Source organism: Drosophila santomea, chromosome 3L, assembly GCF_016746245.2.
Source record: "Drosophila santomea strain STO CAGO 1482 chromosome 3L, Prin_Dsan_1.1, whole genome shotgun sequence".
Taxonomy (NCBI): domain Eukaryota; kingdom Metazoa; phylum Arthropoda; class Insecta; order Diptera; family Drosophilidae; genus Drosophila; species Drosophila santomea.
The window spans coordinates 21210622-21233339 of NC_053018.2; the positions used below are offsets into that span (position 1 = coordinate 21210622).

The 22718-nt window shown below is 43.6% G+C and overlaps 6 protein-coding genes across 11 annotated transcripts in view; all 6 read left to right on the forward strand.

Moving 5' to 3' along the window:
- The window catches only part of LOC120448469 (heparan sulfate 2-O-sulfotransferase pipe), a 39207-nt gene that overhangs the window by 14587 nt on the left and 1902 nt on the right, over positions 1-22718 (forward strand). For 2 of the 6 annotated variants that reach the window (XM_039630487.2, XM_039630488.2), the window contains exons 2-3: positions 4461-4627; positions 10196-10254. In XM_039630487.2, coding sequence (XP_039486421.1) covers positions 4461-4627; positions 10196-10254 — 226 coding nt within the window. Of the gene's footprint in view, positions 1-4460; positions 4628-10195; positions 10255-11263; positions 11830-12192; positions 12674-12706; positions 13620-19743; positions 20304-20369; positions 20525-20580; positions 20889-21880; positions 22441-22492; positions 22648-22718 lie in introns of those variants that run through there. The other 4 variants (XM_039630490.1, XM_039630492.1, XM_039630489.2 and 1 more) reach the window with 4 other exon arrangements.
- On the forward strand, positions 13638-14306 carry LOC120448473 (heparan sulfate 2-O-sulfotransferase pipe-like). The gene is made up of 2 exons (XM_039630497.2): positions 13638-13770; positions 13828-14306. Exons 1-2 carry the CDS (start codon positions 13638-13640, stop codon positions 14055-14057), a joined length of 363 nt encoding a protein of 120 aa, XP_039486431.1. The 3' UTR covers positions 14058-14306.
- On the forward strand, positions 14476-15458 carry LOC120447594 (heparan sulfate 2-O-sulfotransferase pipe-like). Its single transcript, XM_039629062.1, has 4 exons — positions 14476-14619; positions 14682-14986; positions 15046-15200; positions 15277-15458. The coding sequence occupies exons 1-4, from the start codon at positions 14476-14478 to the stop codon at positions 15453-15455; spliced, it is 783 nt and encodes a 260-aa protein (XP_039484996.1). The 3' UTR covers positions 15456-15458.
- On the forward strand, positions 16225-16917 carry LOC120448474 (heparan sulfate 2-O-sulfotransferase pipe-like). The gene is made up of 2 exons (XM_039630498.2): positions 16225-16522; positions 16580-16917. The coding sequence occupies exons 1-2, from the start codon at positions 16405-16407 to the stop codon at positions 16744-16746; spliced, it is 285 nt and encodes a 94-aa protein (XP_039486432.1). The 5' UTR covers positions 16225-16404; the 3' UTR covers positions 16747-16917.
- LOC120447595 (heparan sulfate 2-O-sulfotransferase pipe-like) lies at positions 16808-18189 on the forward strand. Its single transcript, XM_039629063.1, has 4 exons — positions 16808-16836; positions 16932-17513; positions 17572-17726; positions 17912-18189. Exons 1-4 carry the CDS (start codon positions 16808-16810, stop codon positions 18136-18138), a joined length of 993 nt encoding a protein of 330 aa, XP_039484997.1. The 3' UTR covers positions 18139-18189.
- On the forward strand, positions 19060-19604 carry LOC120448472 (heparan sulfate 2-O-sulfotransferase pipe-like). The gene has a single exon (XM_039630496.1). The coding sequence runs from the start codon at positions 19149-19151 to the stop codon at positions 19527-19529; it is 381 nt and encodes a 126-aa protein (XP_039486430.1). The 5' UTR covers positions 19060-19148; the 3' UTR covers positions 19530-19604.

Genomic DNA, 22718 nt, shown 5'->3' on the forward strand with positions numbered 1-22718 from the left:
CGAGTCGGGTCCAGAAGATTCAAAGGTGTTCTTCGATCCAATGATTTCATATTTCAAGCACTCGCGTTCTTTCAACTTGTTTGTCCACTTCTAATCGTAATGCCGCTGGCTGGGGGCAAATCTGGGTTCAAACACCTTTCAAACACCGAAAACTTGCCTATTGCGTGTATTGATTGGAGTGTGCGGCTTCCAAGCGAGACTCGGTTTTTTCATCTTCGCAGATCCCCATCGAATATCGGACCCATTGCGAAAGAAATCTTCATGTCTCAAACAATTTGTTGCGCCTGCTCTGCAAATAAACCGAGATTGAGCTGCGTTAACTGGGGTTGCTTCATTGTATATCACTGAAGCATATTTTGAGTGGTTGCCAGGAGTGCAAAGTCCGCAATCCGAATCCGTACAATCATACCAGATACATCTTGAAACATATCTTGCAGATCTGTAATCTATTAAGTACAATCTAAATAATGCAAGGGTTTGGTATTAAAAAAGAAATCGACTATTACCCTCGAGTTTCGAGTTCAGAATACACCGTTTATTGATGGCAAATGAATTATTAGAAATTGCCGGTATTTACCAGTATATATGTGGTTTAACTCACCCAAGCTCCACTGTACTTTTTCATCGAACCCCACATTTTGCAATCTTCATTTCTAATGCCTTGGAAACTGGCTGCAATTTCGTTGGTCGCTTGCCGTTTTACAGTTTGATTAGCTGGAAAATTTGCCATCGTTTAATTAAATTATGTTTGCAGTTGGTAGTTGCTGCCTAGGCTTACGTGTATGGGCAGTCGAATGACAATGAGCGGAAATGGCGAGCAATTTGCATGCAACGGCAGCTGACTTATTCCACTTCCAAGCCCCCTCAACCCGATCCCCCATCTCCCTGCGAAGTGAAAGGTGCGGTCTGTTGGCCAACAAATGCTGACGGATAAACGGAAAGCATCTTGGCCAATGAACTCTGCGTTCTATGGCAACTGCTTGGTGATTCTGCATTTTCCCCGCTCAGAGATGGGAATTGAATTCGCTGAAAAATTGCTGGATATGCATGAACCGCAGGAATAATCGTACCTATAGTCATGGCTGTTAGATGCATAACATGCCCGAAGGCATATCAAAAAGACCTCAGCACAAAACGCATAGATTTACTATTCGCAGAACTGGCTGCTAACTGATTAACTACACGTTGGAATACATAGAAATACTGAAAGAAGAAAATAGTCCCAAAAATAGCTTAAACATAGCAAACGATAGCTTAGTTTAAGATATCTATAACTCTTCGTCCCATTTCACTCATTACCAACATGCACGCACATATTTCAATCATCTTGATGAAGTTGTAGCCAACTGTGCCACTGTGGAAATCGAGCTCGAAGCTATTACTCTTGGAGCCACATCCCCCGCTTGCCACGCCCACGGCCACCCCAGCTCCGCCCCCACGGAGCAGGGAAATAGAACTAGCATCGCATACATATAGTATACAGTATACCATGTTGAAAGTCCCAAAAAAAGCGCTAACGAACCAAGTGTGGCCGAGGTCCCGGGTTCTGGGTCCCTAATGGCCTGCACATGTGCTACGTGGCAGCAAACGAACTGCAGTTGGACCAACCGATATCTACAGCCCCCGACTCGCAAGTCCCCTGAACTTTCCCTCCAGAATTGTCAAAGAAGTCGAAGCAGTCACGTAAAATTATTTTAATAATCACATAACTTTCGGCATTTACACGCCGGCGATCCAATGGGAGTAGCAAACAAAATGTCAATAAATTCCAGTCTTTTTGTTGGGGCTGGCCAAAGGATATAATTACAACTACGAGCAAGATTATAGGAGCTAATTTTAGATTACTTATCAAATATATTATTTATCAACCAAGAAACTAATGATCATTATAGGAATCTTTATCGGAATCTAATTATTGGATCTAATACATAATTTATTCTTATTCTTAAGCTCTAAGAACAATTTTATTTTAACCGCAACTGTACATGAGTAACAAAGTTGGGATATGCGGAGGAAAAAGTACAAGTTTGTGGGGGCCAGAGCGCTTAAGTGGGATTTGCGTGGCACTGTAGTGTCAACTTTAACAATAAGTTGGGAAAAAACGGGCCATGAATGGCCAGCCGTAACATTCGCGTGCACATAAGCCGCAAACTTTTGGCGGGCACTGTGGGCTAATGAAATGAAGCCCCCCCAAAAAACGTACATATACTGAGCAACTTGAGCTGATTCCACACAGCAGGTGACCGTCTGAAGGAGCTTTTCCTTTGGGCCAGCCCCTGGACACAGTTTCGACTATCAATTGCATCTGTCTATCCTGCAGATACATTTCACTGAAGTCTGACCTGGGATTTTCCCTGACTCCCCCCATTTTCCTCTTTTTGACATTCTGCCCAGCTGAGCAGCTCCAGTGCAGTCGCTCGAAATAAATTACTCTGTGCACCTGATGACAAACTAAACAAGACCCCTCAAACTAGACTATGAAGCTAAAGTGAAGATACATTTTTTTGGGTATTCCGAAATCGTCACAAACTTGGAAGTCTCAATGAATTAGAATAGCTTTAGGAAACCTTAAAACAAAATAAACAGCATTTATGTGCAATGTAAAAATGTGTACCATATTATAGACCACTAAATTGCAAGTGTGTTTCAGCTATCGGTTTTAGCCCTGGATTTTTTCCCCGGTTTCTTTGGCGAACTTGTCTCCCTTCTATGGCCGCATTTATTGTCATTATTATTTTGATACCGTTTTTTAAATTTTCTTGTGTTTGTCTGCCCAGTTTTCGTGCTATCTGCCCGTAGATTTATGCCAACAAAAGCCAACAATAAAAAATACATACACGTACACTCTGTTTTTGCTTTTAATTTCGTTTTTTTCTGCCATGCTGTCCAGTGGAGCCACGGACAGCTGCATTAAAAAGTTGCCAAAGAAAATTGTTTGCATTGCAATTTTTGCTTCGTTTTATTTTCCAACTCTCTTTAGCAGGTTTGTTGTTTCCTTTCTATTTCTTTCTGCTGTGTTTTGTTATCAACGCTGGGCAGAGCAAAATATCAAAACAAAATAAAAATACACCTAAACTTAACTATATACTTTTTGTGTGCTCCCCGACTGACCAGGACCCACAAAAGGTTGTCCGGTCTGTTGCAACTTGGCTAAGCCCTCACAACTGGGTCATTGTTGTCCTCCCCGGCTTACCGACTCAAGCAAAAGTAATGCCAAATCTGAACGCTGCGAATTCAATTGGGTAGGAAAATATATGCATAAAAGGAAAACAATTGAAAGTCGTTTAAACTGGTGTTTGAGCTCAAGCGAAATAGTTCCAGAAAAAGCCAAGACACCTTCAGGAACTCTGCTCGTATTCGTATTCAAATAATTCGTCCGCTGAGGAAAATATCTTAACAGGACTTTAGTTAATATAGGGGATCGGAAAAATATATATTACTGTTATTATCCAATTTTTATAGCACAAATATATTATTATCCGGCTTATTTAAGGTGTTTTTCGAGACACGCATTGCCACTTCGAGATCACAAGCAAATTGAATCCGACGATAGGGATAGTTGTTCAAGGAAATGAAAGCTCTGTAAATACTGCTTTTTTAATTCAAAAGGGGAAACTTGATAAAGCCACTTACAAAATTCAATAAAGATAAATGGAAAATGTTTTACATTTCAAGTTATTACGCTTATCAATATGAGCTTGGCTTCTATTAAAGCATTTTATAACGATAAGCAGTTGGATACATTCAAGAGTACTTAATAATTTTTGAAAGGCATTTAACATTTTAAATTGGTATTTATAAATAAAATATTGTACTACCTATTTTATCGAAAATACATTAAAATACTGTTTTAATTGCAAGAAATTCAAAGGTTGGAGTCTTTCCTCATAAAGGACGATTTAAATACCTCAATTGCTGCGCTGTACCGCAAACCTGTCAGGTATTCCTTGGAGCAACACCCCACAACCATCCCCAGTTGTTTGATAATTTCTTTTATAATTTTTGCAATTTCCCCCCATTTCCACTGCAAGTGCATTTCTTGTGTCCCTTCGCCGATTTTTGCTTTGTTGTTTCGTTTTATTCCGTTCCGGCTTTTCAGAACTTAATTAAATGTTGTCACAGCGCACACTTTGTAGTCCCGCTGCCTGGACCTTTGCCCCTATGCCACCTTTCTCTGCCGCCGAGTCCAGCGGATCCTGGGAATCCTGGGGAATCACGGACAATTGTGGGGAAGGGCGGGTCCGGGCGAATCCTGGGGAGCGTGGAGAGCGTGGAGAGCCCGTAGCTCGCTGTTTGTGACAGCAATTCGAAGTGTAAATGAAATAATAGCTGCTAAAAACCAATTTGGCGTAAATTATAAAAGCTTAATGGCTATTATGAATGGCGAACGGACGCCATCCTCCTTTGTTCGCGCTTTGGGTAACCTTTGACTGACAATTAATTTGCTTGTTCTCTTGCAGTTCCGTGGAGCTGATCGCCCTGCTGGCTATTTCGTGCACCTTCTTCCTGTTCATGCACACCAACAAACTGAACAGTCGCCTCAAGGAGATGGAGGTGAAGCTGCAGCCATCCGAGTTTTCGGCCCTGGGTCTAACGGGCAACCACATCAGCGGACACGATGCGGGCAGTAAGTCACTATCCCCCAGATTCAGAAACACATACCCCTTCCCCCAGTTACCACTATCTCAGGTGCATATCTAACGCATCGCATCGCATCGCATCGCAGTGCACCTCATCTCATCTTAACTCATCCCATGCATCTTCCATCGCGGAACAATGGACACAAGGCCAGGTTGTGGGCCAGAATTTGCGCTCGATTGCATTCGCGTTGCGTTGCCTATCGGAACAGGGCATCAGATTTGGACAGGAAGCTTTGTGCGAAGAGAGATAAAAACGGTGGATGGAAACAGGGTACGACTGGTGGATATTAGCGGAATGCTTTCGAAAATATGCATACTCAGCGAAATGCATTAAGTTCATTAAAGTATGGCAAAGAAATGGTTTGCTTGAGGAATAATAATAATAAATAATTCACTTAGGTCAAAGATAGTTGCTACACATCAGATTGTTAACATTAAAGCCTGTTCTTAAAAACAGTAGTTTTTCCTAAAACACAGAAGTATGTTTTGGTTGCTAAGAACTACCTTTTTGTGGAATACGTATTACCAAAGAGGCCTAATCAACCCATCCAATCTATGCCACACCGCATTCGATTGCCAGATACGCCCAATTGATTTTTAATTACCACATTGACCCAAGCCTCAGCCATGAAAAAGGTATACAAATAACAGATTCAGGGGGATAAGACCTTTGTTAATATTTTGCGTTAGCGGTTGCCATAAATTAGTGGATCGTTTTAGTCCAAATTAGAGCTCGTGAATTAATTATGTTCTATTTTCTAAATGTATCACAACAAGTAAATTCAAACATGTGTACATTTCACATTTGTGTGTACTTGTGGATTGGCACTAATAAACTGGTCATTTAAAATAACACAGTATATATGGTCGATGCGATTCACATTTTAATTACAATGTGCATGTGTTTATTTACGGTCCATACATTTGTACATAGGGAGTCCTTTTTTGCCAATACTTTTGTGCATTAATAAATTATTTAGGAGCGACAGGTCCGCTGGGGAAAAGGTTAGAGGCATTATCTGCCTGACTGGGAATTTAACCTTTTGACTAGGGTTAAGCTCGTTTTTGTTTTTGTGGCCGATATAAATAATGAAACATATTGATTGTAATATTATTAATTCAATTAGTAAACAAAGATAATGTGAAAAGGAAATGCAGGATTAATTGCCGTGAAAACCTAATTACTAGTCTGATTGTGTTTTTAAACTACAGCGGCTAGGAACGAGTGCATTGAAGAATAACACAAAAAAATTCCAAATCAATAATTTATAAAGTCTATTTGAAAGCTAGGTTAGATGTTTATTGAAAAACAATGCCACTTCCTTTTGCTTACTTTGTGCTTATTTCTGAGTGGAAATACTTTAAAATACTATTTTAAATGCTCCCATAGAGATCTCATTACCATGAGCTACAAAAGCCATCACTTGACACCTATTTGCTCTACAACAATGTTTGCCAAACATACTCCGAATCTCAAAAAGGAAACCGCACTTGAGTGCAGAGGCAATAAAATATGAAACTTGCCGCAAAATGGAAATAAGCGTTTGTGGGGCCGCACTTGAGATTCTGCCACTCTATATAACCACGAATTAGGCCGCTGCAACCAACTAATATTGCTGTCATTAGGCAACCGCGGAACAATACAAAATCGAATCAAGCTCCCTGGAAATGCAAAACCCTAATTTCCATGCCGGAAGTTTGGCGGGCGCTCGGTCCGTGCAATTCCACTTGCAAATTAGGCAAAAGTTGCCCCAACATCGCAGCTCCAACGGCAGCTGTGCCAAGTGATCTCCACTTGGTTGCTTGGGTTTCGCGGTGAAAATGCGAGTTGAAGGGGCCGGTGAAGAAAACAGAAGACTTCACGCCTAACTGCGGTGATTGCCAAACAACAACAGCAGTCAGCTGATGCATGCTGCAGCACAGTGGTAATAAGAAAGCCTTTCTCCGCCACCGCAATCTAAATACCCTGACAAATAAAGCAATTTCAGTTAGTACATTTTGTAAAGGGCCATATAAAGCGACAATTGGCAAGCTTACTTCCTTTATAATTGTCAAAGAATTCCTTTATAATGTATCATTTTTGTGAGTTGAAAATATCTATAATTGCTTAAGAAATCGCATGTACCCGCTCCGAGTGCACTCAGAGCTCAAATTCCACAGCCAAAGTCGATTTTCCACTGTGCCGTGAGTGATGATGATGATGATGATGATGTGCAAGAGGATAAAGTCGGGCCAGATGCTACGGACCATCCAGAGTGCACTTGTGGGTTATGTTTGCGGCACAGCTGGTGGCATCTTCATTGTTGCCGCTCTTGCATGTGCGTCTGCGCACGCGTCAATTGCCGACAGTTACAAATTGTCCCCGGTTAGCCCCTCTCAGAAAAGCAAAAACCCGGCTAATGGTGAAAAAAGTGCAACAAATCGCTAGGAAAAAAGAAATGAAAATATTTTGGAAAATCATGGACAGCACCTCGTGACGGAGATGGAGTTTTTCTATGGGCTAAAAACAAAACGAAATAAACAGTGTGAAATTCAGGAAAAAAGGTTCACCTTCAGCCAGTGCTCATCCATTCATAAATATTTCATTTAATTGACTCACACGACTTGGGGTCGAGTACGAGATAAAGATACGAATATGACGACGTACTCAACATGCTCGTTTAAGCCGTCATGATGATGATGACACCGTTTGTTGCCGTCGGCAGATGTCGATTTTTCTGTCTGCCCGGCTTTTTGGACTTATTTTTATACGTAGTTATTTGGCTGGCAACATTGAACTTGACTTAAGTTAATTAACGGTGCCGAACGATGCAAGCCATGTTGTCTGGCGGCTTGTTAATTTCGTGGTCTAACGGGCAAATGGAAATGAGCAGAGGAAAATCGGAAGATTCTTGCGGATTTTAGAAAACATTCAGGGGAGTGTGTTAGGAGTCTAATGATTTATTGGAGAAATTTACCAATTTACAAAAACAGTAATTAAACAACTATCCTATTGTATTATAATCAGCCAGCGCATTGCAAGTTTTAATTTATAGATAATTACTATATCTATTAAAATGTTATTGCATGTGTATATCTAGCACTCATTCCGATGTTTTCTTTAACAAAACTAGGAACTGAGAAAGATTAGTTGGCCTGTCAATCCTCGATTGATATCCAACCATTTTTCAAAACCTATCATCATTTTCCCTTCTCTCAACACATGTGTCGGAACTCTGTGTTTATCACCAGCAGCCCTCGACCTAATAGATCAACCTCTTTAGAATCTTTGGGCACTCTACCTGTCACAAGCTATTGTCTCGGTACTAAGAAACCAACGCAACAATTGTTTGCACCTTCAACTGGCACGCTAACAACAGTCTTAGCAAAAATGTGCAATGCCAACTTTGCCCCTGGCTAAAATGCATAGCAAACCAGTTCTTTGCGCTCACTACCGAACCGGGCAGCTTTATTTTCAATTAGACAGTCGCAAGACACGAACTAAGCCACAGACCCAAACACCCATAAAAATAGCACTAACGGCTATGGGGTACCTCCACCTACAGAGAGAGAAAGTATCTCGCAATCATATTAAATAAAACGGAGATTGAAAATATATCCCAGTAAAGTACGAATGAATGCACTCCAAAACGCAGCTAACATATAGGTTTTCCTTTTCGTAATTGAGAGACTTTCACAAGGTTTACCTCAGTTTTAGATGATTTTTTTCGACTGTGTAAAGTTCGCTTGGTAGTCAAAACAAATGTTTCGTAGCTGAGGTCCAATTCAGCTAGAAAATGCAGGCAAGCAAGCAATTTGTGTTAGCAGGGGCGGTCCCAAGGGGCTCGGATAATTTTAGAGTCGGATCCTAAGATTGGGTGCGATGGAGAGATTGAGAAGTGAAACATAACATTAGGCTAATGAATGAGGTTAAGGTGGGTCTGGCTGAGAATGGCAGATATATCTATATAGGGAAGTTTCGAGTAGAATACGGAAAAGTTTAATTCTCGATTACCGGTTTGGTATGGGGTTTTAAGTAGTAGGTATACCTAATTAATAAACGGATTTTAGGTAATCTAATATGCCAAGAGTTGGCGAAGACATATTGGAAAGATGAAAGAACTCTTTCTGAGTAATATACCCGGCACAACCACTTTATATCTTATTAATATTTATGTTTTATTAATCCTAACTACCCCTTGCTCGTTTATTTCTTTCACCATGATAAGCTGCATCCAGTACCCACCCTATAATGAATTCACATGTTTATTCTTAAATGCCACAACTTAATAGGCTGCGACATATGCTACGTGGTTCACCTTCGACTCAATCGCAGTTCAAATGGCCAATAACCGGAGCTAGGCTGAGATTGAAGGTCGCATTAGAACAGCAGAGAAATCCGAAGTCGAATCCAATCAGAGCAAATCGACAGGCGAATGGAACTGGATGGGATGTGACCCAATTTGCAAACCGCACGAAACGAAAACACACAAAACTCGAAAGAGAATCCAGCTGAAAAGTGACAAATAAAAAGGGGAGCAGGCTTCTATTTTAAGGTTTCGACCGCAAAATGTGTTTCACTCTTGGTTCAGTGACTTTGTTGTCGGTGGTTTTATGCAGAAACCCGGCTGAAACCAGTTGGTGCAACACTTTCATTCATTCGCATTTTCCACCGAAACTGCCCAATTGACCAAATACAACGGATCTGGTTTAAAGCAATTGGACTGGATATGCGCAGACTTCCTCGTCCAGTTCGCCGCGAATTATGAAATGCTTGGCCATAAACACCGAGGCCTGGCCAAAACAAAAGTGGTGCGACCGACCCACACCACACTTGAAAATCAAGATGTTTTCCGCATCCCCTGTCCAACTGTCCAACTGATCAATTGCAGTCATTTACCAGGCCGACTCAAAATGTATGGACTGCCTACGCCTTCGGATGGACAGATGCCTGGCATCAGCATTTTAATTGACCACACGACACGCAGAAATCGCCATTTGCATGCGTTTGCTTCTTGGACGGGAGGAAATGGGGAGACCTTTCGAATCCGCCGGGGATGATCCCTATCACATCCCATGAGAGCCGGCAAAGTGAAAGGAATTATCATGAGCTTGCATATTTATTGCACTCGTACTCGTACTCGTCTTTATTTATTTATCATAGCTGTAAATGGCTTCAGCTTCGACTTGGGCCTCAGCATCCATCCCATTCGAATATTGCATAAACACTTTCGGGCCCAAGTGAAAAGTAAAAGTACTCGGTCTGTTTCCTTTTTTGGCGCCACTTTTAAGGTCAGCGAGTAATTCGCTTTAATTGGGGTCGAGATGATAACTGATATTAGTTATTAAGGAGGCGTTAGACGATAATGGGATAATCGTGAGGTTTTTCAAAAATCACCTTTGTCGATCGCAGAGCAAAGTTTGCCTGTGATTCATTCTAATATAGCTAAATAAATCTATCTTTATCGCACATAGACCATTTGGTACATGTTTTATATCTACATATTGCAATTATAATTGTGTATTATACATATATTTCTAACAACCTTTTGATACAACTTTCTGACATCTTCCAGAGCACGATGACATCAACACCCTGCACGGCACCTTCGAATATCTGAAGAGCACTGGCCAGGTAAGCGCAGTTCCATAAAGCTGGCATATCCTGCATTTTACCACATCGCCGTAAACATTGCTGCATACATTATTGTTGGTTCATAAAGCGAAAAGTGAAACCATCGATGAAAGTCCATCAACGGTAGCTTCAGCTCCTTGGTGATTGATATTGCATTTGGCCTACAGCATTCAGCATTTAGCATACAGCATTTAGCATACAGCATTTAGCATATAGCATTCAGCATACAGCATTTAGCGTTTGCCTGCCCAGAAAACCTCATCAGTTGTCTAGCTCTCTCTCTCTCTCTCTGTCTCGTTCATGCGCTGTCTTTGTCGCACTCATTGTGTCTGGCGAGGATCGCACAATATCTGTAGCTTTCTCCTGTTGAGAACTCACCCACCCACATACATACAACACAAACAACACCCCACACACACACTAGAATTAAACAGTTTAGCCAATTAGCCATCTGGTAGACTATCAGCTATCCCTATATCTACAACTCTACCTGTTCCGATCCTAGTTAGCTCTACACTATCCTCTACAGAATCTATCCTAACACTAACCAAACTACGCAAACCACACTTCGACTCTGTCTTCGAATTTTGTCAGTGCAGTCCTATTATTTTTTTTTTTGCTGTTTTTGGTTGACTCGCTAGCTAGTTGCGACATAGAGCGATAGAAAATCGATTTATAAGGATTAAGTAGCAAAGGTAAGTGTTCGTTGCGGGGAGGATTAATATTTATGCCCACATACCCAGCTGTGCTGGAGCAACTTTTTGCGAAATTTCTAAGATGATGGGATGCCTCCAGGTGCCTTGTTGCCTTGTTTGTTGCTTGAGTAAATTGAACAAAAAATAAATAAAACGCAACCGCTTAAAGACTATTTTTAAAAAGTTTACATGTTGTCCTACTTGTGTTTGACTCGTTTATGTGCGTGTAACTCTGTGTCTGTGCTCCCAACGCCAAGCAACCTGCCGCCTGAAAACTACTCCAACTAGCACTCCCAACTTTTGCAATCCGGCAGCTAAAACACCTGACCACCGCCCAGCTGAACAACACCCCTCGCGCCCAAGTAGACACGCTGTTCTTCAATCGGGTCACAAAGTCTGGCAGCGAAAAGATGATGGAGTTGCTTAAGATCCTGGGCAAGCGGCTTAATTTCGAGGCGCGTCGCGATGTCGAGGGATTCTACGAAGTGGTCATTATGCACGACTCCTACGCCAAAAACTTTGTCCGCACCGAAGTGTTCAACAGCTCCAAAGCCAGTAGCTACACGAAGCACGTGGCCTTCCTGGACTTCGACCAACTGGACGAACCCTGGCCCATATACATCAATTTGGTTCGAGATCCCGTCGAGCGTCTGGTCAGCTGGTTCTACTATGTCCGCGCACCCTTTCATCTCGCCGAGAGAAAGGAAATGTTCGGGGATGCCATCGTTCTGCCCAGCATAGACTGGCTCAAGAAGGACTTTAACCGCTGCATCGAGGAACGCGATCCCGAGTGTGTGTACGAGCAAATGGAATTGGGCAATCTGGGCGATCATAGGCGACAGTCACTGTATCTCTGTGGTCAGAACATGGCGGTGTGCATGTGAGTAGTCGTTCTAGAGATGGGGGTAGAGGCTATGGGAGAGGTTGTTCGATAAGTGGGAATTACAAGTGATATAAAGATAGTGTTTAAAACTTCCAAAATATTTGGGGATCTGTTCCAACTCAAGGCAAGGATTCTCTATATATCAATGTCAAAGGGGCGAATTTCATAACTAGTTTATGTTTCGTTTCACATTTTTCGGAAATCTTCCAAGCATAACGAGAAATTTTAATTCATAGAGGATCCAAACTAAGTTTCTTTAAAAACCTTCTCCACATTTTGATCAACCGCTCCTTTGGCTAAAACCCCACCCCCCATCTCAAGAAGCAAGACCGAGAACTGAGTGAACCCAACCAACTGCAGGCCCTTCAACTCCCACGAGGCCATGCAGCGGGCCAAGAAGAATGTGGAGGAGCACTACGCAGTGGTGGGAACCTGGGAGGATACGAACACCACGCTGTCGGTACTAGAGGGTTACATCCCACGATTCTTCACTGGGGCCAAGGACGAATACTACGCTTTAAAGAAAAGTTTGGGGAACGTAAACAGGAACACCTACAGGCCCCGTATCAGTGATAAGGCGAGGGCCGTACTCAGCCAAAACCTCACCCGGGAAATCGAGTTGTATCAGTTTATCAGGCACCGACTGTACAAGCAGTATATAGCCCTACAGCTGGAAAAAGATCCCAAGCTGCGGGACTTGTAGGCATTTAGTCACTAAGGGTTGTTGAAGAGTAATAAAACTATGCTAACTTTCGATCTGCTTCGATCTTTTCGATCTTTCCGGTATAATTCTAACCCTTGGTGAACTTTCGATTGGGCTAGCTTCGGTAGATTTCGCACAGATTTAGTCTTACAGAGCCTATCATCCATGCAGAAGGTCGGATATAATGTACACGACCGCCGGAGCAGCGAGGAGGAGCTGCGAGGTCCAACGAGACATGGACACCATCATGATCACCACTCGCACCACCATCATGTGCATCACCAGGAAAAGATCGATGGCCACAATCACAAGGCGGCCCATGACAAACAACTAGCTGTTCCCGACAACAAGCACAAGGAGGATGAGGTGCACTACGAAGACGACGAGGATGAAGTAGAGGAAAACGACGATGACTTGGCTAATGCTGTGGGTACCAGTGACGACGAAGGCTTTAACTTCAAAGCCGATCTCCTGAACAACACCAAGTACGCCGAGGTGGACTTTGTCTTCTTCAATCGAGTGCCGAAAGTGGGCAGTCAATCGCTGATGGAACTGATGGCTCGCCTGGGCAAGATCAATGGCTTTACCCACGCTCGGAATAAGGGCAGTGCCCACGAAACCGTGTTGATGAACAAGCAGCGGCAGAATGATCTCATAGCCGATCTCCTGACCCGACCAAAGCCCCATATATATAGCCAGCACATAGCCTACATAAACTTCACTCGCTTCCACTTGCCCAAGCCCATTTATATCAACCTGATCCGCGACCCGATCGATCGGATCATCAGCTGGCACTACTACGTTCGGGCTCCGTGGTACTATCGCGATATGCAGGCCAAATTGGGGGAAAAGGCAGTTCCTACGCCCTCGGACGAGTTCATGAACCTCGATCTGGACACCTGTGTGCGGAACCACGATCCCCACTGCACGTTCACCCAAATGCAGGTCAAGAACCCGGTGGGCGATCACCGACGACAGACGCTCTTCTTTTGCGGCATGAATCAGAAGCTGTGCATGTAAGTAGGAAGTAGGTAGGGACGCATGTACGCATGTACGCTCTTAACACATAACTTTGGATAGGCCCTTCAACTCGGAGGAGGCCATGCAGAAGGCCAAGCGGACAGTGGAGACGGAGTACGCAGTGGTGGGCACCTGGGAGGATACGAATATAACGCTTTCCGTGTTGGAGGCGTATATACCTCGATTTTTCCGCAATGCCAAAGTGGCCTACTACTGTAAGAGTTTTTCCGATGTAAGCTGAGGATATATCTGAATCCGCCTCATTTTTTCAGTGGGAAAAGACCGATTGTCGCGAGTAAATCGCAACAATGTCACTCGAACCGTCAGCGATGAAACTAAACTCATTCTGAGGAAAAATCTCACCAACGAGATCGAGTTTTACGAGTTTTGCAAACAGCGTTTGTATCTTCAGTATGCCGCCTTAAGTCATGGAAAGCGATTTGGGGAGGATGACTATCTTTTGGTGCCGGAACAGCAAAACGAATACAATGAGGAGTATTAGTAAATATACCTTGAATAGGAACAAAGTGATAAGCCAGTATGAAATGTATAAGAAAACTCAGGACTGTTAGAACACATTTTAATAAATGAATCTGAACAATTATAAGTTTGTTCCACACTTTAACTCAACTCTTGACACACTCGCATTCGCTTTAATCGAAATGATCCGTGAATTTTACTGTTGCCTTTCTGAAAAGACATTCTGTGTCTTAAATAAGAGCTTTCTGTGTGTATTCATGTGTACTGCGGGTATCTGTGGGTCTGCGTGTTGTTGGATGTGTTCTCTACAACTATGTCCTGACCTTTTGCAGCTGTGGCGGTTAGATCCGAAATTCCTAAATAACACAAAGTTTCACTTTCGCGATATAATCTTCTACAATCGAGTTCCCAAGACGGGCAGTGAAACGCTAACTGAGTTGATGGTTCGACTGGGAAGAAAGAACGACTTTCAGAATGAAAGGTCTCCGTTTTCGAAACCCACTGGCATATACTGGAATGTGGAGCGACAAAAGGAGGAAGCCATGCACATTCTGGATTTACAGGAGGAACCAGCCTTTGTCTATGTAGAGCACATGAACTACATGAATATCCGCCCGTTTCACTTACCCCAACCAATCTACATTAACATGGTAGGCGGAAAAGTCTGACCCCAGGTGGTTTACTCATATCAACCTTGATTTATCAGATTCGAGACCCCGTAGAACGAGTGATCAGCTGGTTCTACTACAGACGCACTCCCTGGAACTCCGTTAAAATGTACGAGGTGACGGGAGAGTTTCAGAATCGCACCTTCTACACCAAGAACTTTGAGGAGTGCGTCCTAACTCACGATGTGGAATGTCGATATGACCACGGACTTATGTTCAAGGACGAGTTTGCCGATCACAAGCGTCAGAGCCTGTTCTTCTGCGGACACTCCCCCATTTGCGAGTAGGTAGTTTGATATCCGGGTAATCCGCAGTCTTAATGGTAAGGTTTCTCCACCCAAGACCCTTCAATACCCCGGCGGCCATTGCGAGGGCCAAGCAGAATGTAGAGCGAGATTTCTCAGTGGTTGGTTCCTGGGAGGATACGAATGTCACTTTGACAGTGCTCGAGCACTATATACCCCGATTCTTCAAAGGCAGCATGGAGCTGTACTATGGTAACGACCCTTGAAGCTTCCTTCCCTGAGGTGCTAAGAAATACCTCTCTACATTCTACATTCTACATTCCCATAGAACCCGATACCGGCCTGGCCTTTCAGAAAGAGAATATCAACCACTGGAAGCCGAGAGTTAGCGAGCGAATCAAGCAAATAATGCGGGCTAACTTCACCCAGGAATACGAATTTTATTATTTTTGCAAGCAGCGCTTGTATCGGCAATACTTTGCAATAAATAAGCACTTGCATTTCTGAGTATCAGCGTGCTCCTTTCGTTTTTCTATTAACAATTCTGTAGTTTATTTTCTGTGAAGTCATTGCTTTTGTTCACTTTCTTGGAAGGAAGCGCACTTATTTCTTTCCCCATTTTCAAGCTGGAAAACTTGGACCCCGCCCATTTGAATAATACCCCCAAAGCGGAGCGCGATTTTATATTCTACAATCGCCTGGAAAAGACAGGAAGTCAGTCGATGACGCGCCTCATCAAGCAGCTGGGTGATCGTCTTGGGTTTGAAACGTACAGAAACATAGTGCGACCCTCGAAGTCGATTACCGAATCCGAGGAGGACGAGAATGACCTGGTGGAGCAGCTCTTCGAACTGGGAGAACACGCGGTCTACGTGGAGCACGCCAATTGGGTCAACTTCACGAAGCACGAGAGTCCTCGTCCCATCTACATCAACATGATTCGCCATCCCATTCAGAAGGTGATTAGTGCCTACTACTACCAGCGCCATCCACTGATCTTCGCCCAGAGTTTGATGCGGAATCCCAATAAGCCAATGCAGAACAAGAAATTCTTTGACACCACCTTCAATGACTGCGTCAGAAATCGGGTGCGCCCGTATTGTGTTTTCGACGCCCACAATCCGTTCAACGGCGATTGGAGGAGGTTCTCCCTACATCTGTGTGGGAACTCGGAGATTTGCACGTAGGTCCTAGTCCTCTCAGAACAGAAATCAAACTATTGTGCCGAATCCAAGTTGGCAAGGAATAGGCTATATTATCATCTTTAAATATCAAACTCATAAATTCCTTCTGTGCAATATTGAATGTGCATTTCTAACGTGCCTTCATTTAAAAGAACATATACCTATTTCTTTAAAACTTGGCCGTTGATTAGATAGGTATTCGGATTGTTCTAGCATATAAGGTCTTCTCATTCAGGCATTTCAACTCGGAAACTACCACCCAAATCGCCAAAATGAATGTGGAACGGGAGTACGCCGTTGTGGGTAGTTGGGAGGACACAAATGTGACATTGGCTGTGTTAGAAGCCTACATACCGCGGTATTTTACCGATGCCACAAAAGTCTACTACAGTATGTCAATCCCTTCCATTCAGGAAACCTCGGCTAACGTTAAACCTTCCATTCTAGCCAAGACTGAGAATTTTACTATAAACACGGTTTTGCATGACACTCATCTGGATAAGGATGTGGAGGAGTATCTGAAGAGCAGTTTCTCCTTCGAGATCGAGCTATATCTGTTTATCAAGCAGCGACTCTACAAACAGTATATAGCAGTGCATAAGAACGGACTTTAGTCGAATTAGTATTAAGTACCACGAGGTTTACAAATATCAAATGAATACAGACATTTGCCAAATGATTTATACACCTAAGATCCAACTCGAGTCCTTTTCCCCTTCTTTCGCTACTAATCATTTCGGATGGCTTGGTTGCTTGAATTCACTCTCCACTCTGCCACCCATATCAGAAATTAATTCAGGGGTGACCAACGACCTTTGCAGATCCTTGAGCTAAGTCCTGATAAGCTGAACAATACCCCCAAGGCCGAGATTGATGTGTTGTTTTTCAATCGGGTGCCAAAGACCGGAAGTATGCAGCTGATCGAGCTTATGAGGCAGCTGGGGAAGGTCCATGATTACGAGGTGGAAAAGGATCCCCAAAACGGAGGAGTCATTCCCCTCCTCGAGACCGCCGAGCAGAGTGACTTGATCGATAATATAGTTAACCTCGAGGACGGGACCGTGTTCGCCAGCCACGTGAACTTCCTAAACTTTACCAAGCACGAGCAGCCCAGACCCATTTACGTCAACATGGTTCGGGATCCCGTGGAGAGGGTTATCAGCTGGTACTACTACATCCGAGCTCCGTGGGTCTTTGTTCCCGGGAGAAGGCGCAACAATCGCGAAATGCCCAACCCCAAATGGGTTAACACCGAATTCGAACAGTGTGTCACGAGTGGCGAAAAGGTGTGCACCTACATCGAGAATTCTCTACTGGAACGTGTGGGCGATCATCGGCGACAAACCTTGTTCTTCTGCGGTCACAATGAGTTCCAGTGCACGTGAGTTAGGGTTGCATAGCCGCATTTTCTCTCAGTGATCCCTCGAACCCCTCTGTAGACCTTTCAATGCCCGTCTGCCCCTGCAATTGGCCAAAATGAACGTGGAACGGGAGTACTCAGTGGTGGGCACATGGGAGCACACGAATGAAACCCTTGCCGTTTTAGAGGCTTACGTGCCGCGCTATTTCGCAGATGCCTCCAAAATGTATTACTGTAAGTCTCGGAGGGAATTATATTGCGAGAGGAATATCTTCAAGATCAAGAAATACTTGGTAATCAGCGTATATCCGAAAGGGGTGGAATACATTGAAAAACCAGTAGATTCTTAATTTTGGACATTTTCTCTACTCAACTTCCTTTAGAAGGGGACAGATTTGTGAAAACTATTTATATTACAGCCGGCTTACATTCAGATAAGCAAAATGTTAACCCAATGAAGCCGCATATTCCGCAGAATATTTTAGACATGGTTCGTCGGAATTTCACTCGGGAAATTGAATTTTATCAGTTTTGTCGCCAGCGGTTGCACAAACAGTACTTGGCCCTCAAGCTGAACGATCTCAAGCGAGTGGACAAGTCGTTGGCCAGGTTAAGTGAGGCCAAGGAAATGGCCATCAACAACTAGACTACTTAGATATATTACAAAACAAATCAATAAAGATGAGAGGATAAACAATCTCAGAATCCTATCTCCCTTTATTTTCATGGGTCTTCATCGTTTATTTCTATATTATTCAGAAACTCGGGAATAATTTGTTGCATTGCAAACAGGTTAAAATCATCTAAAGGTCTTCTCTTCATCTAAACTATCGCTTTATAACCAATCCAAAAAACCTTAGATGTAAGTCCTTTCTCTTCGATCCTTCGCACACTACGGAACATCCTTTTAATCGCTTGAAAATCGGGCAGAATGGAAGAGGTCGCTGCTTACTAACCAGGACAAGAAGCTCCCCATGTTATAGAATACCTATCATCTTTAGCTTCAGCACCTGAGCGCAAATCGCCTCAACAACACAAAAAACGCGGAGATCGATGTGCTGTTTTTTAATCGTGCCGCCAAAGTCGGAAGTGAATCCATGCTGGAGCTCTTTATGGCGCTGGAAAAGTATAACGACGAGCTAGTACTGGAAAGACGTGGTCTCCACACCAAATCCGTTCGACAAATGGACAAAAAGCAAAGACGTGAGTCCGCCGAATTCGTTGCCGATCTGGAGGAGGGCACCATGTACATTGAGCACATCAATTGGCTTGACTTCGATGAATTCGACCTGCCCAAACCCATTTACATGAATTTGGTGCGCGACCCGGTGGAGAGGGTCATAAGTTGGTTCTTTTACGCTCGGAGTTCCTACAAGAATGCCATCGAGTACCGAAAGAGGCCCAATCAAAAAATAAAGCCCGAGTCCTGGTATAAGAAGAACTTCAATGAGTGTGTAAGGAGTGGAGACCCCGAGTGCCAGTATGTGCCCCACACGGTCAAGGACACGATTGCCAATTTTAAGAGGCAATCCTTATTTTACTGCGGTCATCACGATGATTGCCTGTAAGTAGATAGGGTTCATAAGGTTTCCCCAACACCGTGGGCTAAGCTAATAGTGATCTTTTAGACCCTTTAACTCACCAACTGCCGTGCAAATGGCCAAGGAGCACGTGGAAAGAGATTATGCTGTCGTGGGCAGCTGGGAGGACACGAATATAACCCTGACCGTTCTCGAGAACTATATTCCTCGCTTCTTTCGCGGTGCGAAGCTCATGTATGAAAGTAGGTCCCTTATCCAATTTCCAAGCCTGCGAATTTATATTGTATTCTCAATTCCCAAAACAGTGCATAATAACAAGATCACCAATCGCAACAAGAATAAACGCAAGCCGTTCATAGAACCCGAGGTCAAGGAGATGATTCGCAAGAACTTTACTAGCGAGTACGAGTTTTACTACTTCTGCAAGCAGCGTTTGTACAAACAGTATTTGGCACTCAATCTGAAGGAGTTGGAGGTGCATGGTCTTTTGAACTAGTTGAGTTGCAGTCCGACATTAGATTATAGTAGGTGATATAATATATTGCGAACAAATCTTCACATTCAATAAACAGTAGTCAGTAAACCCGTAGACTAGACCCACACATTATTTACACCTTGAGCCCATATCTGTGTCTTATCGTTTGTTGTGTGACATAAACCCCACCCATGAAGCTTCTAAAACCCTTATCCCATACCCCCTCCCCAAACAGTTAGGTGGCCTAACACCTAGCCAACTGAACAATACAGCCAAGGCCGAAATGGATCGCCTGTTTTTCACGAGATGTGCGAAAGTGGGCAGCGAGTCGCTTGCGGAGTTTATGGAGCATCTGCAGGATATTAACAACTTCCAAGTGGATATGTACGGAATGAACAAGAAATCGAAAAGGCAACTGAAACCTCTGGCTCAGGCTGCGACTGCTGGTTATATCTATAACTTGGACGAGGGATCCGTCTACATAGAGCACATCCCTTGGATCGATTTCAACGACTACAATCTACCCAAGCCCATCTTTATAAACCTGGTTCGAGACCCAGTGGAGCGCATGATAAGCTGGTATTACTACGTCAGGAACTCCTACAGGAATGCCATTTTCTACCGCCACAATCCGCTGGCTCCTCTTAAGCCCACGGCCTGGTTCAAGAAGAGTTATAACGACTGCGTGAGGAGTGGTGACCCCGAATGCCAGTATGTTCCTCTGGCTGTTCGCGATGTGGAGGGAAATTTCAAGAGACAGTCAATATTCTTCTGCGGTCACGATCAGGACTGTTTGTGAGTGCTGTAGAAGCAATCCATTGCGTTGTCAAGAGTAGCTCTCCTAATCGTAACCCTTTCCAGACCCTTCAATTCTCCCCTGGCTGTTCAGATAGCTAAACGTAGGGTCGAAACGGAGTACGCAGTGGTGGGAACTTGGGAGGAGACCAACATAACTCTAACTGTTTTGGAGCACTATATACCACGTTATTTCGCTAGAGCTAAAATGATCTTTCACAGTAAGACCCCAATCAAGGTTATCCCAGAGCTGCTATTTTAAGAAATTCCTTTCCAGTGTATCAAAAGTCCCTACAGAATCGCAATCGCAACAACAGAAAGCCGCACGTGGATGCAGATGTCAGGGCCATGGTCAGGCGGAATTTCACCCATGAATACGACTTTTATTACTTCTGCAAACAGCGTCTTTATATGCAGTACATAGCCCTTAAACGAACGGAATTGGAACGGATGAATTTCCCCTAAATTCGTAGACTGAACTTTTAGTTTTTGACATAGTTTTTCTGTAGCTCGTTAATAAAGTACTCAATAGAAATGTTACTAACATGTAGAAATCATTTAGGCATTTTGTGCGAAAACCTAAGACCATCCCATCTATATAAATCGCAGCTTGCTTCGCTCAGCAGTGAAAAGCTGAACAACACTCGGCACTCTAAGCTGGAGGTGATCTTCTTCAATCGCGGAGCCAAAGTCGGAAGTGAAGCTCTGATGGAACTCACTCAAACCATGGCTCCCTTTAATAACTTGACAGTGGTTACCCAAGGTCCATTGGCTATTATTTCCCGCACCCGATCCCCTAAAGAGCAAATGATACAGGCACTTTGGGTGACCGAATTAGAGCCAGGGACCATATACATAGAACATTGCAATTGGTTGGATTTCCAAAGATATCAGCTACCAAGACCCATCTACATCAACTTGGTTCGCGATCCCGTGGAGCGAATGATCAGTTGGTATTACTACGTGCGAAGTGGATATCGCAATGCCATCCACCATCGACGATTTCCCAACGCAACAATTAAGTCGGAGAAGTGGTTCAAAAAGAGTTACAACGATTGTGTTCGCAGTGGTGACCCCGAGTGTCAGTACGTGCCTGGAAGTATTAAAGAGTCGGTGGGTAATTATAAAAGACAAAGCCTGTTCTTCTGCGGTCACAACAGAGAGTGTTTGTAAGTTGGGTTCGAAAAAGTAGTTTTTGTTAAAGAAAGGTGATGTAGAAAATACTTTTCAGACCCTTCGACTCCCAACGCGCCATTCAGCTGGCCAAATTGCACGTGGAGCGCGATTATGCAGTTGTAGGAACTTGGGAGGAGACAAACATAACTCTGACGGTGCTCGAAGCGTACATACCACGATTCTTCAAGGGAGTCAGGAATATCTTTGAGTGTAGGTTGCAAGTCGAGCTGTTTGAAATTGTTTTAAGGACTACTTGAACACTTTTGGGTTTGCCTGCTCCTGGGAAAATCATCCGTCTTAGTTAGTTACACCATTTACACTCCGATCTTCACCTCACTCATCTGTGTTTTGTCTCGGCCGTTTAATGCATTTAATGCCCACAAAAGCCCTGAACTTCCCAGCTCGGACGGGTGACCCTCATGAATCTGAACATCACTCGATACGCCGGTTCTGAAATTGTGATCTTCAATCGACCAACCCGAGTAGACAGCGAGCAAATGGTTCCACTTTTCAGGCAACTGGCCGCCATGAATGACATAAATGTGGTTCTTAACGGACCTGTAAGAACGATGAATAGAACTCGAACTGAAAAGGAGCAACTAATCGAATCGGAGTGGGCCAATGAACTGGAGCGGGGATCGATCTATATGGCACACTCCAATTGGTTGGACTTCGAAAGCTTCGGATTCAAGAAACCCATCTATATTTCGCTCGTCAAGGATCCGATAGACCGGATGATCACAGATTTCTATAAACGAAGGTCTTGGGTGAAGAGAGCTATATATAGGCGTATGTATCCTGGTCGTCGGGAGCGACCAGACGAGTGGTACCAACAGAGTTTCAATGAGTGTGTGAGAAGTAGAAGTCCTGAGTGTCTCTTTGTCCAGCATGCCGTTGCAGATCCTATTCAGGACTTTAAAAGGCAGTCCCTTTACTTTTGCGGCAATGAAGCCGATTGCCTGTGAGTAATCTGAGACTTTGTTGACATATCCTTAAAGTACACCCCTCCATAGACCCTTTAATTCCCACCATGCTACGCAAATAGCGAAACGAAGAGTGGAGAAAGAATATTCCGTGGTGGGCACTTGGGAAGAGAGGAATATAACCCTTACTGTGCTGGAAAAATACGTTCCCAGATTCTTCAATCACGCCCGATTTCTATATAAGTGTAGGTATTCCCAGGGGCTTGACTCAAAGTGTTCAGGTATCAGGTATCGAGAAAGCATCACGAGTCATGCA

Bases quoted from the DNA above. Each gene is read 5' to 3' on its own strand.
- LOC120448473 (XM_039630497.2), top strand. From the start codon at position 13,638: ATGCAGAAGGCCAAGCGGACAGTGGAGACGGAGTACGCAGTGGTGGGC. The intron at 13,771-13,827 runs GTAAGAGTTTTT...TCATTTTTTCAG, and splicing joins TGCCAAAGTGGCCTACTACT to TGGGAAAAGACCGATTGTCG.
- LOC120447594 (XM_039629062.1), top strand. From the start codon at position 14,476: ATGGTTCGACTGGGAAGAAAGAACGACTTTCAGAATGAAAGGTCTCCG. The intron at 14,620-14,681 runs GTAGAGCACATG...AATCTACATTAA, and splicing joins AGGAACCAGCCTTTGTCTAT to CATGGTAGGCGGAAAAGTCT. The intron at 15,201-15,276 runs GTAACGACCCTT...ACATTCCCATAG, and splicing joins CAGCATGGAGCTGTACTATG to AACCCGATACCGGCCTGGCC.
- LOC120448474 (XM_039630498.2), top strand. From the start codon at position 16,405: ATGAATGTGGAACGGGAGTACGCCGTTGTGGGTAGTTGGGAGGACACA. The intron at 16,523-16,579 runs GTATGTCAATCC...CTTCCATTCTAG, and splicing joins TGCCACAAAAGTCTACTACA to CCAAGACTGAGAATTTTACT.
- LOC120447595 (XM_039629063.1), top strand. From the start codon at position 16,808: ATGATTTATACACCTAAGATCCAACTCGA. The intron at 16,837-16,931 runs GTCCTTTTCCCC...AAATTAATTCAG, and splicing joins ACACCTAAGATCCAACTCGA to GGGTGACCAACGACCTTTGC. The intron at 17,514-17,571 runs GTGAGTTAGGGT...ACCCCTCTGTAG, and splicing joins CACAATGAGTTCCAGTGCAC to ACCTTTCAATGCCCGTCTGC.
- LOC120448472 (XM_039630496.1), top strand. From the start codon at position 19,149: ATGGCCAAGGAGCACGTGGAAAGAGATTATGCTGTCGTGGGCAGCTGG.